At 45.1% G+C, this 15,975-nt stretch overlaps 1 protein-coding gene across 2 annotated transcripts in view; it reads left to right on the plus strand.

Annotated features, from left to right (window-relative positions):
- The first annotated feature begins 912 nt into the window (after window positions 1-912).
- OVA9 (glutamine-tRNA ligase, putative / glutaminyl-tRNA synthetase, putative / GlnRS) overlaps window positions 913-15,975 on the plus strand; it is a 73,080-nt gene continuing 58,017 nt past the window's right edge. For both annotated transcript variants that reach the window (XM_086493772.1, XM_086493771.1), the window contains exon 1: window positions 913-1,161. In XM_086493772.1, the coding sequence (XP_086349898.1) occupies window positions 1,027-1,161 (135 nt within the window). In that variant the 5' untranslated portion in view covers window positions 913-1,026. The remainder of the gene's footprint in view (window positions 1,162-15,975) is intronic.

Here is a 15,975-nt window from a genome sequence, read left to right on the forward strand (position 1 = left end):
ATGCTTGGAGATGGCCCGGGAGTAGCCTCTTTTGGAAACCACATTCTAAAGGCATTTACCATGCATTAATGCACGAGGTTAATTGGTGTAGCCCCCTCAACAAATTATGGAAGAGACACTGGACGAAAAAACGATGGGAGGGAGTCATGGAGAACATCTGGAAGCCAAGGTGGCCTCAGTATATGAAGATATTTATGTGGAAAGTGATGTGGGGTGCTCTGCTGACAGGCGTAAAGATACAAGAAAGAGGAATCGGGTCTGATTGTTGCTCAAGGTGCAGAATAGCTAGTAAAGACCTAGCCCACCTTTTCATGGGATGCCAGGCAATCAGTGGCATGGCCGGGAAAATATGCAAGTGGATTCAAAGGACATGGCAAATTAAGTTCTTCAAGACTGATCTGTTCTTTGGTAGTAACAGGTTGGGAAGTCCAACTCTTCTTGTTTGCACTCAAATAATCAGGTACTACTTCTTTCACCATATTTGGCAAGCAAGGAACCGCCGCGTGTTTGAGGGGGATCTGGCTGTGGCAAGCTTTTGTGAAATCATACAAGAGAGCAGAGTAACGATCCACGTGATCGAAGGCAAACAAGCCTCAGAGGACTGGTCTAGAACAATACATGTCATGATGACATCTTATAATAAGTAAAGCGTAGGAGTAGTTGTGGTTTCTGTGTCAAGCAGAAAACTTGTAATCCTTTGACCCTCAAGGCTCGGTGTGAGCTCGAGGTTGGTGTTGTTCTTAATACTATCCACTCACAATTGTGAGTTTTGCAAAAAAAAAAAAAAGATTCCATAGTGGTGAGGGTTCTAAGTCAAAGGCTTTTCTTGTGACCTAAGCAAAGAGATTTTTGGTATCTTCTCTCTCTTTGATTTCATATCTCCCTCTTCCCATAACCTAGGGCGCACCCTCACTCTAAAGAGTCCAAAGCCTCCAAGGCATTCGCTAATGATCTGTGGTTAACGTTTGACTAAGCGAGACGATTTGAAAGCAGCAGCAGGAGCAGCAGCCAGGCGTAGAAGAAGAGATGCCGGGACCTGCGAACGTGAAGGAGAGTCTTTCTGCGCAGCTGTTCCTGGGCATTGGTCTGGACGAGCGTACCGCCACCAGCGCTCTCGCCAACGCTAAAGTCACCGCCAACCTCACCGATGTCATCCGCGAGGTCTCTCCCCCCCCCCCCCCCCTCCCCCTCCCCCCCCCCCCGCTGGCGGCAGTCATCTCTCTTTCTTTCTCTCGCTTCCACTTTTGCGAATGAAATTCTGTGCTGCTAAGTACGTGCATGGTGTATCAGTTCGGCTATAGTAAATGCATCATCTCTGTGTCATTATCGGTTAGCTAGATTTTATGCAGTTTCTAACGTGAATTTCCTGCTCAACCTCATGCATGTCATTTTAGATTCATTTATCCAAAGCCATACACAGATAAATCTTGTGAACCTTGTCTTTTCTTCGGCTTGTGTCCTCTTGTGGACTATGTTGTAACCTACCTGAACTCTCAAGAATAGATTTTGGCCAGTGATTCAAAGCGAAGGTCTGTAGGTGAATGCCTACTGATACAACAAACTAAGTTTGTCTGCCTCGATAGATAGGGAAAATTTTGTGAAAGAAATGATACGGATGTGCATGGAATTCGTGCACCCTAAATTAGAGCCATGTACTTATGGACTTATGGATTAATAAGTCGAATATGATCATGTAGGTGACACGGAAAGGTCATTGATTTGACCCTGATAGTAGTCTAGAGAGAAAATATAATCTTCTGTGCCCACCTGTATTTTCAGATGAAAATGTCGTAGTCCATATGCTATAAAAAATTTGATCTTTACTCATTTAAGGAAAAATGGTTTTCCTCAAGGCTCACAATATGCATGAATTGAAGCTCTTTATTAACCCTATGCCAAAGTGACAGCGGAAGATGCACGTTACTGCCACAACCTGTTACAAATAGGTGCACATACACCCTACTAGGGGAGGATAACCAGCCAAAAGAAAGAGGAGTGATCAGGTATCACCTAGAAGAACATGAGAAGAAAGATTCAAGAGAGTATTAAGGGCCATATAATCATGAGATAGAGAGAGGCGATACTAAATGCTAGCTTTAGGCTATGTAACAACCACAATGAGATCGTACAAGGGAGTACATTTATATGTGCCCTGCCCTCCTCTCATTTTAGCCCATGACCCATTGATGGGGACAATCAATATGAATAATGAGGAGAATAAATATATATAACACTAATGACAAGGCATCGATTCTCTCATAAAGAACCCTGAATAAGTGGAAAAATTAAGACAGTGTAAAGGAGCATAAAGGTCATAAGCAGGGCTTTAAAGAAGCGATATAAGAGAACTATTTCACACATAGTTGGGTAGCCACTGAATACCTCTTACTCTCTATTTAGCACTCTGTAGCTACAAGAGGATTGAGATAAGCTAAGATCAGTCTGAGAGGTGATATTAAAGCTCTTGGGTTGGGTTATCAAGATTCAATCTGATGGAGCTGGAGTGAGCATAGAGCTGTTAGAGCTACACCACCATTGCTTCGCCATTTTGTATGGCTAGTGATTGTCTCGGGTTGGCCACCCATCGCATATCATGTAGATTGCATGGACTGACACTTTAGCAGGTGTCTGGCTGATCATTTTCTGAGCCTGGCTGGGTGCACACATTTTTTAAGCCATTTTTGGGCTTTTATGTTTTTTGCACCAGTTACACATTTTGCCCTACCTCAACCTAAGATTCTATAAATAGAATGCTTAGGATCTTGTAGTCATTCAGATTGAGATTGTGTATTGAGAGCATCATTTGCAGAGCACTTGTTCTCTCTCTCTCTCTCTCTCTCTCTCTCTCTCTCTCTCTCTCTCTCTCTCTCCAGCGTTTTCGGCGCGCGTGGCTCACACCCTTTCCGCTACTCACTCTCACATGGTATCAGTCGCCAAGCATTGAGGATCTTCATCGATCTCATCATCCAGAAGCTCGCGCTAGCAGTTTTGAGCCCCTCCATCACGGGAAAACTGCAAAAAGCAGCCCAACATTTTCAGCCCTAGCATTTTCTGTAGTCAAAAGCCAGCGTTTTTGGACATCAGCCTTGCATTTTTGCATCTGAAGGCATCCTCCTCCCTTTCCCTCTCTTGGCGCCCCATCCTTGTAGAGTATCGCACCAACACGCACCAGTGTTTTTTCCAGCATACCTGCGTTTTTTGTGCACTTGCTGCGTTTTTGGAGGTTGCTGCAATTTCAGCGAACGCTAAGCCTCTTGCATGATCGGAGTGGCCAAGACTTGTACGGGAGACCCTTCTACCCCTGGCACTTGTAGATCTACACCTTGAACAGGTATCTACACCCAATCGGCACCATTTTTGGTACTTATTACTTGCTGTTTTTTCTCTGTTTTCAGCCCCTCGATGGCTGAAAAGTGCGAGAACCCTCCTCTTGACACTCTGCGAGGCTCCCGTACCGATCGATAGTGTACAATCACGCTGAAATCTCTATTACAGCAGCGTTTTCAGCACCCTTTGCAACTTTTTTTAGGGCGGACAACACGCTGAATTTTTACCTTTTGTGCGGTTGATCACTCCCTTGCTCGTCAGGACACCATCCGGTGGTTGTCTGAGTGGTTATTTTTGACTGCTATAGCATTGGAGACGGTACCTTTGTCGGCGATCTTATCGATATACTTCTGGGAATACTCTTCGAGCACGCGACATGTCCACTCCGAAGCAGAAGGGACAACAACAACAGTCCCAGAAGGAGGCCACTACGACTTCGGCGACTACGGCCACTCCCACTTCTACACCTACGTCGGCATCTGCCAACGCTACATCTAACAATTATGCCCTCACCCAGTTTGCTGAGGAGAAGAAGTTGGATTTACACAACTAATCTGTGTGGAGGACACGAGTATGCATAATCATTCTCTACCATCGACTTTGGGAATGGTTGAATGATTTCACCCATTCGGCTACACAGCCTTCCCTTCCCACCACCACTCAAGCCCAGATCGACGAGTGGGTGGATTGGGACATATGAGTCTTCACCTTTCTTATGATGAACCTCTCGGATCGCATCACGAAGGAAGTTTTCAAAGAGGAGCATGCACATCCATTGTGGAGACGAATTCTTGACTAGTTTGAGGAGACCTCGATTGCCAGACAGATCACACTTGAACAGGAGTTGTACAACGTCTAGTTCAAGGATTTCAACTCACTCGACGGGTTGACGCATCGCATGCGGGAACTTTGGGACGACGTTGTCTCTGCCGGAGGCGACATCACCTCGGCACGCATGGCTCGCCTCTTACTATTCAAGCTTCCCCCACGCTTTGATCCCTACTTTTAGAGTTTGCTCACATCTAGGCGTACCTCTTTTCCCACTTGGGACGAGATTCTCCCTTTCCTTAGATAGATCGAGGGGCACTCCGCATTCCAAGCCGGAGGTGCTGTTGATGCAGAAGGAGCATTGATAGCTCAAGGAGGAAACAAGACAGGTAAAGGTAAGAAGAAGAAGAAGAACAAGGACATCGAATGCCACCACTGCCACAAGAAAGGGCACAAAGAATTAGAATGCAGAAAGGAGCGAGACGAGGCTAACAGGGAGAAACAGACAGCCTCGACTGCAGTTGTAGCCTCTCACGAGACGGCGGGGACCGCTCTTGTCGCGATGACGGACCATGCTCTTGCTACATCGCATTCAGGTACTTGGGTTGTTGACAGTGGAGCCACACTCACATGACTCCCTAACAGTCTTGGTTTAGCTCTCTCATGGAGACTCAGGGGCTGACCGTCACTATGAGTGACAACCATGAGATTCCAGTGTCGGCACTGCCAGATAGTGGAGGTGCTTTACGTTCCGGACATGGCCTTCAACCTCGTCTCTTTGTCGAGTTTGGACTCTTAGGGAGCTGACATACACTTTGGGAGCGGCACAGTCACCATTTCTGATTCTACGATAGGTACTATCCTTGCACGCGGTGAGCGCGATGGTTCCCTATACTTCCTCATTGCTCTTCTGTCTGGGACCACGGAGTCTTCTTCTCTATTGGTATGCACGATTTGGACATCTATGCTATTAGCAGCTTCAGCAGGCTGCTAGGATCTCTATGGTGGAGGGTTTACCAACGATACGCTCCTCATCAAGCGTATGCGAGGCTTGCCAGATGGGCAAGCAACATAGGGTTGCCTTTCCGAAGCAAGCATCCACAGAGCTCCGACACCACTTGCACTTGTTCACATTGATCTATGTGGCCTGATGAGCACTCCTTCATTTTCTGGCTCACAGTTTTTGCTTGTGCTTGTGGATGATTTCAATAGGTACACTTGGGCTTCGTTCTTAAAGCTCAAGTCAGAGGCTTTCAATTTCATTCGAAATTGAAAGACGATGGTTGAAAAGGAGGACTTGCACGTCAAATATATTCGCTCAGACAGAGGGGGTGAGTTCACCTCGAAGGACTTTGCATAGTGGTGCAAGTCAGAGGGAATCGAGTGCAAGATGACTACTCCTTACACTCCTTCCCAGAACGGAGTTGTTGAGTGGAAGAGTCGGACTATCATGGAGATGGCTCGTGCGATGCTTGCGCATGCTTCCTTGCTCCGGGTCTACTGGGTAGAGGGGTGCAACACATCGTTCTCCTACCCATGCTTTGAGGACACGACTCCTTATCAAGCTTACTATGGACGCAAGCCCTCGGTCTCACACTTTCGAGTTTTTGGGTGTCCGGCCTTTGTCCATGTGCCAAAGGAGAAGCAACAAAAGTTAGACTTCAAGGCGAAGAAGCTCATTCAGAACCGTTCTCCTACCCATGCTTTGGAGGACATGACTCCTTAACAGGCTTAGTACGGGCACAAGTCCTCGGTCTCACACTTTCGAGTTTTTGGGTGTCCGGCCTTTGTCCATGTGCCAAAGGAGAATCGACAGAAGTTAGACTTCAAGGCGAAGAAGCTCATCTCCCAGGGCTATTCACGAGAGTTTGATGGATACCAGCTTTATGATCCTGACACCAAGACCACCACAGTTAGCCGTGATGTGACTTTCATGGAGCTCTTCAATACACTTGCAGAGGGGGGAGCATCCAAGCCTATACCTTCCCTACCTCCCTCCTCGTCCACCTCCTACACTTGATCCTACCTCTATCCTTGTTCCTGTGTACCCTCTACACCGCAGCCAGTTACTTCATTCGATCATGCCATGTCAGATTCCGATTTTGATGAGAATGATGGTTCTCCTTCGGTGGAGACGGTCCCACCTAGCAAGGAGAAGTTAGTTTTGGGTTGGCTTTACTCTATGATTTCTTCCTTTGGAGTCACGAAGTTAGTAGATTCACCAGACCCTGGACATCCTCGATGTTCTGCACTCCTCAAGCAGAGGCAAGTTTATGACGGGCAGAGTTCGTGAACTTTGCACTCATGTCTCAGATTCTCGGTGGAGGAAGCACTCCAACATGATTGCTGGAAGCGTGCCATGCAGACGGAGATGGACGCTATCGAGCAGAATAAAACCTGGACTTTGGTTCCCATGCCCAACAAGCGAAAGGTGGTTTCTACGAAATGGATTTTCAAGACAAAGTACAAGGCCAATGTTTCCCTCGACAAACACCAGGCGAGACTTGTTGCTCGGGGTTTCACACAGCGACCAAGCCTGGACTTTGACGAGACCTTTGCTCCCACCGCTCGCATGGCCACCATACGCACAGTGTTTGCTCTCGCAACCAGTTTTGGTTGGCCTGGCTGGGTTCACACATTTTTAGTCATTTTTGGGCTTTTATGTTTTTTGCAACAGTTACACATTTTGCCATACCTCAATCTAAGATTCTATAAATAGAATGCTTAGGGTCTTGTAGTCATTCAGATTGAGATTGTGTATTGAGAGCATCATTTGCAAAGCACTTGTGTTCTCTCTCTCTCTCTCTCTCGACGCGCGTGGCTCACACCCTTTCCGCTACTCACTCTCACAAGAGCAACTACTAAGGAAAAGGCTATGTAAAGAATTTTACAGTATTATTTAAAGTCTAACAATACCCCAATTGAGCATTATTGTTGAACACCTCTTGAGGAACTCATACTGTAATATACTCTTCCTCTTTTGTAGGCTTGCTTTCTCAAACCGAAGTAGCACCCAATCGTTCTCCTTCAACTGCATGTCACATTGATGCTTGTTTGCTGCCTTCTTATGTTGTGCTTGAGACTTTTGCAAAGCCTCCTTTACCTTGGCAAAGGCAATGTCTGTAACAGGCTTTGACACTCCAATTGAGAAATTTACAAAGAAAAGTGCAAACAACTGAACTTTAAAAGAGAGAGGAATGAGAGTCGACACAGAATGGCGGAGCTTCGTTTTCAGATGCATTGGCCCCAAAGTCTGGTCCCCCTTTTGGTACTTCTTTGAACTTTCGTTATTTCTTCGCAAAGGTACAAGGTTGGGGCCTTTGCTCTGTTTCCTCTGCACTCAAGATGCCAGAGAGAGAGAGAGAGAGAGAGAGAGAGAGAGAGAGAGAGAGAGAGAGAGAGAGCCCTCAGTACATATTTAAAGGCCCTTGGCCTTGAAAAGCACACACTTTTCGAAAAGTTGGCGCCCTTCTGTCTACTCGCCAAAACGTGGGTTGTCTGTGCATCCACGCCAGCAGCTTCCGTGATTTACAGGGGGCTATTTGTACGGTTGGCCACATTAACCGTGAGTTTGCGTTGCTTTATTTTTAAGGTTTGCCCTCGGCTGTCGCCTTCAAGTTAGAAGGTTAGGTTTTATTTAACCCTAATCCTCTGTGGCCCCTCGATCATGCTCTGTAAGTTGAAGCGTTAGGTTTTTCCTGACCCTCTGTTTGCCACATCACAACTTGTGACATACCCCCTCTTGAAAGAAGAGTAATCGCCGTCTATTAGGCCTGCAAAACATACAAAGGACAAAAACTAGCTACCGAAGGTCCTCTTTGCTTAGTGCTCATAGGCAAATCTGAGACCCTGGTTACATATTTATAGGCTCTGGGCCTTTTCAAAAGCAATTACATGAAAAGCTTCAGTCTCAAAAGCATCCAACTCCAAAAGCATTTGGTCCCATGAGTTTGCGCCAAATGTTGGCAGCGCAATTTGTGTCGGAAATCTCGAAATCCGTATATAGTGCCACGTCAGCAGCCTATGAGTTTTGTGGGCGTCCGTACAACTTGCCACGTCAATAGCCAACGCTAGACTTTATTTTCTTTGTGTCCCTTGGCCCCATCAGACAGGACCCCATAAGTTGGAACAACTTATAAAATCATTTTATCTGTCAAGGTTTGTCCAGGTGGAGATGCCACGTCATCACTTTGTGACAACAATTGCTGATGGAATTTGGGCAATTGAATTTCTTGCTCACATGTTACAAGAAGCTATGGAAAATCTTGCTTTGTATGCTATTGTCTAAACACAGTTGCAAACAAGGAATTTTATTGTCGCTGCTCTCAAAGAGTATTCTCTTGTGAAGTCTCATAAAGAGACTTCAAAAAGAGGAAATTCTATCGAGTTGAAGAAGCACTCATCTGCGACAAGAAGAAGAAGAAGCCCTCAATGTGAGGCAAAGTGAAAGAAGAAATACAAAGAGACAAGAGAGAAATCTCCTGTGAATGAAGAAGATAGTCCTATGTCGTTTGATGCAGATGTACATCCTAGGAGCCGTCAAAGAATTCCCTCATTATCACCTTTCTTTGGGAGGAGAAGATCTTCAAGCTTTTATTCTTCTCGTCGTTCTGGGGAGAGTGAGAAGAAGCCTGAAAGAAACAGAGAAAGAAGAAACCATCCAACTCTTTGTCATCGTCAAGCTCATATGGATCCGGGAGTTTCTTCTACTCAGACTGCAAGTCTCCCAAAGCACACAAGAGGAGAGGCCATCGATGCTCACATGCTGCCTGGAAGAGAGCATCTTGCCCAAGAAAGTTTAAGGAGGTAAAAGCATGACCTTCCTCTCCTTCGATGGAACTTTTGGTAATGTGGACAAAGCTCTAAGCTTTATCTAGCAATTTGATGCGGCCTTTGGGTTTGAATTTTTTTTGGAGTCATCCAAACTCCGATATGTTGCTATGCATCTACAGAAATTAGCCCGTCAGTGGTGGGCAAGCCTACGCTCCAAGGAGAAGCTTCGAAGGTTTGGAAAACATGCCGAGTTGCTATCATGAAGCAATTCTTATTAATTGGGGCTTCCAACCAAGTGCTTACGACATGGCGAAACCTTGATGGAGAGAACATGCAAAGATTTGTGGAGAAGTTTTGGGATCTACATCTCAAAGCTACGGTATACAAACGCATCAACTTCTCGGAGCAAAAACAACAATTCTGTGTTGGGCTCCTTGAAGATTGGAGAAACTATATCAATACACAAAGACCTCAGACCATTTCGGAGGTTATTCACCATGCAATGGTAGCCTCCAACATCAAATTCCGAGATTCGGACAAGGGTTCAAAGCCAAAGAATGGGAGAGAGAAGTCACATGAGAAAGGATGAAATGCAAATCAAAATGTTCCTACCAAAACTGGAAAGCCTAAAGATGGATCTGGCTACCAAGGTAAGAATCGATTTTCTCTTGAAGATATAGAGCGTTATCGTAAGTATAATAGATGTTTTAAATGCGGTGAACAAGGTTATTCTTACTGCTCATGCCCTCAAAAGCATGCAAAGATGGAACCCCCTAGAACTACAATGGTATTTGTTCAATAATAGGGCGGTCTTCAACTTGGAAGTCCCTTATGTTATGCATGGAGAAAGGTGAGAGTGTCACCAGCTAGTGGCAATTCCATTTTTGTTTATGTTCTCTTTCTTTGGGGAATTGAGTTTGTTTTACCTTTTGGAAACACCCCTCTGGAAATCTAACTGCCCTGCATTGCATAGCCAGTGTGGAACTGTTGAGAGAGAGTCCAGGCCCGAGGGCTAAAGAGCACTAAGGTTGGACAAGGACTATGGTTAGCCAAAGTGGGGTCATCGGCCAGCCAAAGCGGAATCCTTTGCTACATAGGCTACATTTCAGTTCTGGGTGTGGCTGCAATGTACAAAGAGGGTCAGATGACCTAGAAGAATGTAATGGCAGAAACTCCTAAATTTTAGGGATGCTATTTTTGGACGGCAAAATGTCTTCGCATCATCAAGTGCAGTTTGACATGGGGATCATTTTGTTACTCTGTGGCCAAGTCAACAGAGGTTGCAGGTGAGATATTTTTAGACCCGAGGGTCTAAAGCGGGAAAATGCACAAATGAGTGACATTTGGCACTCTGAGGCAAGTTTACTACTTAAAGAGAAGGCAAAAACGTGATTTTCAGCTGTGAGCTCGTTTTTGAGTGCTGTCATAGGTGGGAGAGCTTCAATGGAGTGCTGGCTTACCCTCTATGTACAGTGAGGTGCAGGATGTCATGACCAACATACCTCTCACATACCTCTCACTGCTCTCTCTCTCTCTCCCCCCTATTCTTTATGGTTATGCCCCTTTAGTGGGCTCATCAGATTGACCATGTACAGTTGTGTGGGTTCATGCGTGATTGCCGAGGCAAGAGCCTCTTGCACAGGTACTGGATTAGCTAGCGGCTAGTCCGCCGTAGATACAAGTGATTCGGAGAGGTTTCACGTGCGAAATCTCGTCTGATTCAAAGGGCAACTAGCCCTATAGGTGCGGGAGCTCGAGGACTTGCTACGGATGCGACCGGCACGCGAAACGGAGCCCGAAACAGTAAATTACAGCCTGCTGTGTATTTTTGCAGGTTTAGGGTTTTGGTCCTAAACGGACCCTAATACCCCCAGGAGGTTTGGGAACGCAAGGGGACCGCTGTACAGGTGATCTGACGCATTTTCAGGGCAGAAAACAGAGAATTCAGCGTGCTGCAGATTCTCGCCAGGTTTTGCAAAGTGTCCGTATGCGTCGGGAAAGTCATCTAATGCGTGGGGATACTGATTGTGAAGGGTCCTAGTACAGTTATGTTGCCGAAATCGGGCCAGAACAGAAGAAATTCAGCCCAGATTGTGCGGGGCAGCTTGTAGGGAACCACAACTTTTATTCCCTCTCTTAAAGAATAAAGAAATACCGAAAGGAGCGCCTATTTAGGGGCCAATCTGGTGTCTGACTCGCATACAAATGCATTCTAGCGTCTGTATCCCATTCCCCTCTCTTGTGTTATTATAGCACAGATGGAATAGACGACTAATAATGGGTGAAAGCTAAATCAAGGTTTGAAGTAAAGTCTACCGTCCTTTTTGAAGTTAACAAGCCGGTTACATGGTTCCATCGACGGGATTAAATCACTTTTTCCTCAAAAAGTGAGCCTTGGTCAGTTTGGGTTAAAGACACAGAGAGAGTTTGGGATGACCTTGAAAACACAGAGAGTTTGAAAGTAGATCGAGTGGATTTACAGGTGAGAAAGGCTACGAGTCTTTCTTTGGATTTACAGGTGAGAAAGGCTACGAGTCTTTCTTTGGATTTACAGGTGAGAAAGGCTACGAGAGTCTTTCTTTGGATACATGTGAGAAAGGCTACGAGTCTTTCTTTGGATATAGGATGGATGGCAACAAGGAAGAGGGTTCCTCTTCAGAGGATAGATAGCCTATTCCAACTGCACATGAAATTGGTGAGAGTTCATACCAAGCAGAGAAAGCTTTGCAGGTTGTTACTGTTGTGACCATGTTCAAGCAATTGATGGAGAATCCAAGATTTATGGAGTTCATACAATCTTCATCAATAGCACATCAAGTTCAAGGCAGTTTTGGCATGCTAGGAACAATGTTTAGGGGTATGCAAGGCATGGTGCCCATATGCAAACATTGGTTTGCACCCAAGATTTCAGGGCACATAAAGTCAGTTTGGGGTGTCACAAGGCAACTTGGGTATGGCTGGTTTTTCAATCCCATCAGTGAATATGACACCTGGACATCAACATGTTACTGGCCAGGGAGTACAGATGTCTCCCACATGTGTACCCATTATGCAAACTGTCTCTTTTGACAATTTGCAGTCAATGGATAAGCTAAAGCCATACAAAGAAGATGATCAGTGAGTCCATTGACACATTCAATGGCATTGATGAGAGGACAAAGGTTCTCTCTTTCCTCGAACAGTTTGACAAAGCATTTGTTGGAAGGAGCATTTAAAGTCAGGAACGCTGCCACTTTTTTGAAAAAAAATGCAAGTCAGTGGTGGAATACATTGTTGTTACAAGGACAGACTCCTTCCACTTGGAATGATTTCATACAGGTACCGAATTAGCTAAAGGCTAATTCAAAACAGGTACAGGACGATTTAACAAGATTTCTTGCGAGAAATCTCGTGTAAATCAAAGGACAAGTAGTCCTACTGATGCAGAAGATCAAAGGCTACGAACTGGTGCGATTGGCACGCAAAACAGAGCCCGAAAGAAGCAAATACAGCTTGCTGTATTTTTCTGCAGATTCAGAGTTTTGACCCTATTTGATGCTTTTTTGTCCCAAGAGCTTCGGGGAAGCTAGAGGACAGTAATACAAGTGATCTGGAGCATTTTAGGAGCTAAAAACAGAGAATTCAGCGTGCTGAATTTCCAGGACAGGTTTGCAAAAGTGCTCTATTATGCGTGGATAATCACTTGGATATGTGGATTTTTGGTTGTGAAGGTTTCTACTACAGTTATGCTGCCAAAATTGGGGCAAAAAGAGAATTCTCAGCCCAATAAAAGTGATAGCATAAGGGTAGATCACAGGTTAATTTCCAAAGATCAAGATGAAGAGCAGAGAAAGATTGTTTTCGATGCTCAGTATGCAAATCAGTGATATTGCATAAAGGTTGAAATTGCGTGAGAATTGGAAGATTTACAATGCGTTTCACGTGAGTCTTCTCAGACCCTATGTGGGTGATGTGCCTGAAGATATGCAAGCTGAAGATCAGCCGGAAGTCGAGGAACTTGACGAGATCTTGGTCCCGCAACAGATTTTGGCACATAAAGAAAGAAAAGAAAAGGCAAGGTTGCAAGGTGCTGTTTGGCAAAGTTCAAAAGCTATTCACCTTTGGATGTCAAGTGGATGGAAAAAAGTGAACTTGCAGAGTCACTAAAAGTATGGGAACTTAAAACTTGGTTTGCAACCTACCTTGACCCCTTGAGATAGAGCTACATGGATTGTCAGTGTGACAATGGCTTTTGAAAGAAATGATGTACATGTTACTTACAGTGAGCTCAAATGAAGTGCATGTTACATGAATGTTAGAGCTGTACAGATTGTCAGTTTGGCAATTGCTCTTATGGAATGTCCAAAAGTTTGTTTAGTGCTATAGAAGTGAGTATTTCTTGTCAGTTTGTCAAGGGTACAACAATTATTTCTATTGAAGAGTACATGTGTAACTGCATTCTTAAACTGTCGGTTTAGGTATGCTCGAAAGGTTACTGGATCCAACGTGTACTAAAAGACAGTGACAAAATGTGACGCTTCCATTTTGTCATTGGAAAGTTATGGACTCAAAGCAATGGCAGAGTGTGACGCTTGCACTATGTCATTGGGACAGGGTTCACACGCAGGCAATACATGTGTCAACGAGGTGTTGAATACACCAGGGTTGACAATGAGCATGTATGTGTCGTGCATGTGTCGACAGGTGTTGAATACACTCGAGTGTTGACTGTAAGCATGTACGACATAGGTGCAAACGAGGACGTTTGAGATTTCAAGAGGGGGGTATGTCACCAGCCAGTGGCAGTTCCATTTTTGTTTATTTTCTCTTTCTTTGGGGAATTTTGTTTGTTTTACCTTTTGGAAACACCCCTCTGGAAATCTAACTGCCCTGCATTGCATAGCCAGTGTGGAACTGTTCAGAGAGAGTCCAAGCCTGAGGGCTAAAGAGCACTAAGGTTGGACAAGGACTCTGGTTAACCAAAGTGGGGTCATCGGCCAGCCAAAGCGGAATCCTTTGCTACATAGGCTACATTTCAGTTCTGGGTGTGGCTGCAATGTACAAAGAGGGTCAGATGACCTAGAAGAATGTAATGGCAGAAACTCCTAAATTTTAGGGATGCTATTTTTGGACGGCAAAATGTCTTCGCGTCATCAAGTGCAGTTTGACATGGGGATCATTTTGTTGCTCTGTGACCAAGTCAACAGAGGCTGCAGGTGAGATATTTTTAGACCCGAGGGTCTAAAGCGGGAAAATGCACAAATGAGTGACACTTGGCACTCTGAGGCAAGTTTACTACTTAAAGAGAAGGCAAAAACGTGATTTTCAGCTGTGAGCTCGTTTTTGAGTGCTGTCACAGGTGGGAGAGCTTCAATGGAGTGCTGGCTTACCCTCTATGTACAGTGAGGTGCAAGATGTCATGACCAGCATACCTCTCACTGCTCTCTCTCTCTCTCTCCCCCCTATTCTTTATGGTTATGCCCCTCTAGTGGGCTCATCAGATTGACCATGTACAGTTGTGTGGGTTCATGCGCGATTGCCTAGGCAAGAGCCTCTTGCACAGGTACTGGATTAGCTAGCGGCTAATCCCCCGCAGATACAGGTGATTCGGAGAGGTTTCACGTGCGAAATCTCGTTTGAGTCAAAGGGCAACTAGCCCTACAAGTGCGGGAGCTCGAGGACTTGCTACGGATGCGACCGACACGCGAAACGGAGCCCGAAACAGTGAATTACAGCCTGCTGTGTATTTTTGCAGGTTTAGGGTTTTGGTCCTAAACGGACCCTAATACCCCTAGGAGGTTTGGGACGCAAGGGGACCGCTGTACAGGTGATTTGACGCATTTTCAAGGCAGAAAACAGAGAATTCAGCGTGCTGGAGATTCTCACCAGGTTTTGCAAAGTGTCCGTATGTGTCGGGAAAGTCATCTAATGCGTGGGGATACTGACTGTGAAGGGTCCTAGTACAATTATGCTGTCGAAATCGGGCTAGAAGAGAAGAAATTCAGCCCAGATTGTGCGGGGCAGCTTGTAGGGAACCACAGCTTTTATTCCCTCTTTAAAGAATAAAGAAATACCGAAAGGGGCGCCTATTTAGGGGCCAATCTGGTGTCTGACTCGCATACATATGCATTCTAGCATCTGTATCCCATTCCCGTCTCGTGTCATTATAGCACAGATGGAATAGACGACTAATAATGGGTGAAAGCTAAATCAAGGTTTGAAGTAAAGTCTACTGCCCTTTTTGAAGTTAACAGACCGGTTACAGAGAGAACATGATGCACTCATCCTCTTTGATTCTGGTTCCACACATAATTATATGTCTGTGGGATTCGTATTGGATACATGCTCACGAGATGGGACAAACATATCCTGCTAAAGGACCATTTGAAGGCCAAGAGACTCCAGTCACGCCTTTGATTGGAAACTTAAGGCTTCATGTTCAACTCTCAAGGGTATGTGGACAAAGAGATTTTTCTCATCTCTACTCTCAAGAATGAGGATGTGTTGCTTGGAGCACCATGGTTCGATCGTATGGTTGCCTCTATCAAATGTTTAGAGAGGTTGGTAGCATTTTAGTACAAGGGTAGAGATCTCACTCTGCAAGTCAATGAGAAGGGACACACCATTCCCATTGTATCTCATGACTCCTTTGACATGCTTCTGCTTAGATGATATTTGTCAAGGATGTTCTTGAAAATAATGTTCTCTCTTCTAATGCTTCATTAAAGGTAGAAAGTGATTTCTATTCATTTCTAAATGAACATGTTGATCTTTTTACCGATGACATCTTGTCACAAGACGGGCACCACGTGCCAATAGAAAAGAACAGATTGAACAGCCTTTAGCACTTTAACAACAACTGAACTGAAAGAGAGACGACGCGCGACACGGAGTGCCGGAACTCCACCCCAGAGAGTATTGGCCCCAAACCTTGGCGCCCCTTTCGGTATTTCTTTATATTGCATCAACACAGTACAAGTCGGTATTCCAGACTCTTGCACCTTCTCCAAGAAGCATGCCAGAGAATGAGCCCTAACCTCATATTTAAAGGCCCTTGGCCTTAAAAGCAATTACAGTGAAAAGCCTTCAAACTCAAAAGCATTTGGTCCAAAAGCAAAGTCAAAAAGC

This window comes from Adiantum capillus-veneris, chromosome 21 (assembly GCF_014529385.1).
Source record: "Adiantum capillus-veneris isolate H3 chromosome 21, ASM1452938v2, whole genome shotgun sequence".
Lineage (NCBI taxonomy): Eukaryota > Viridiplantae > Streptophyta > Polypodiopsida > Polypodiales > Pteridaceae > Adiantum > Adiantum capillus-veneris.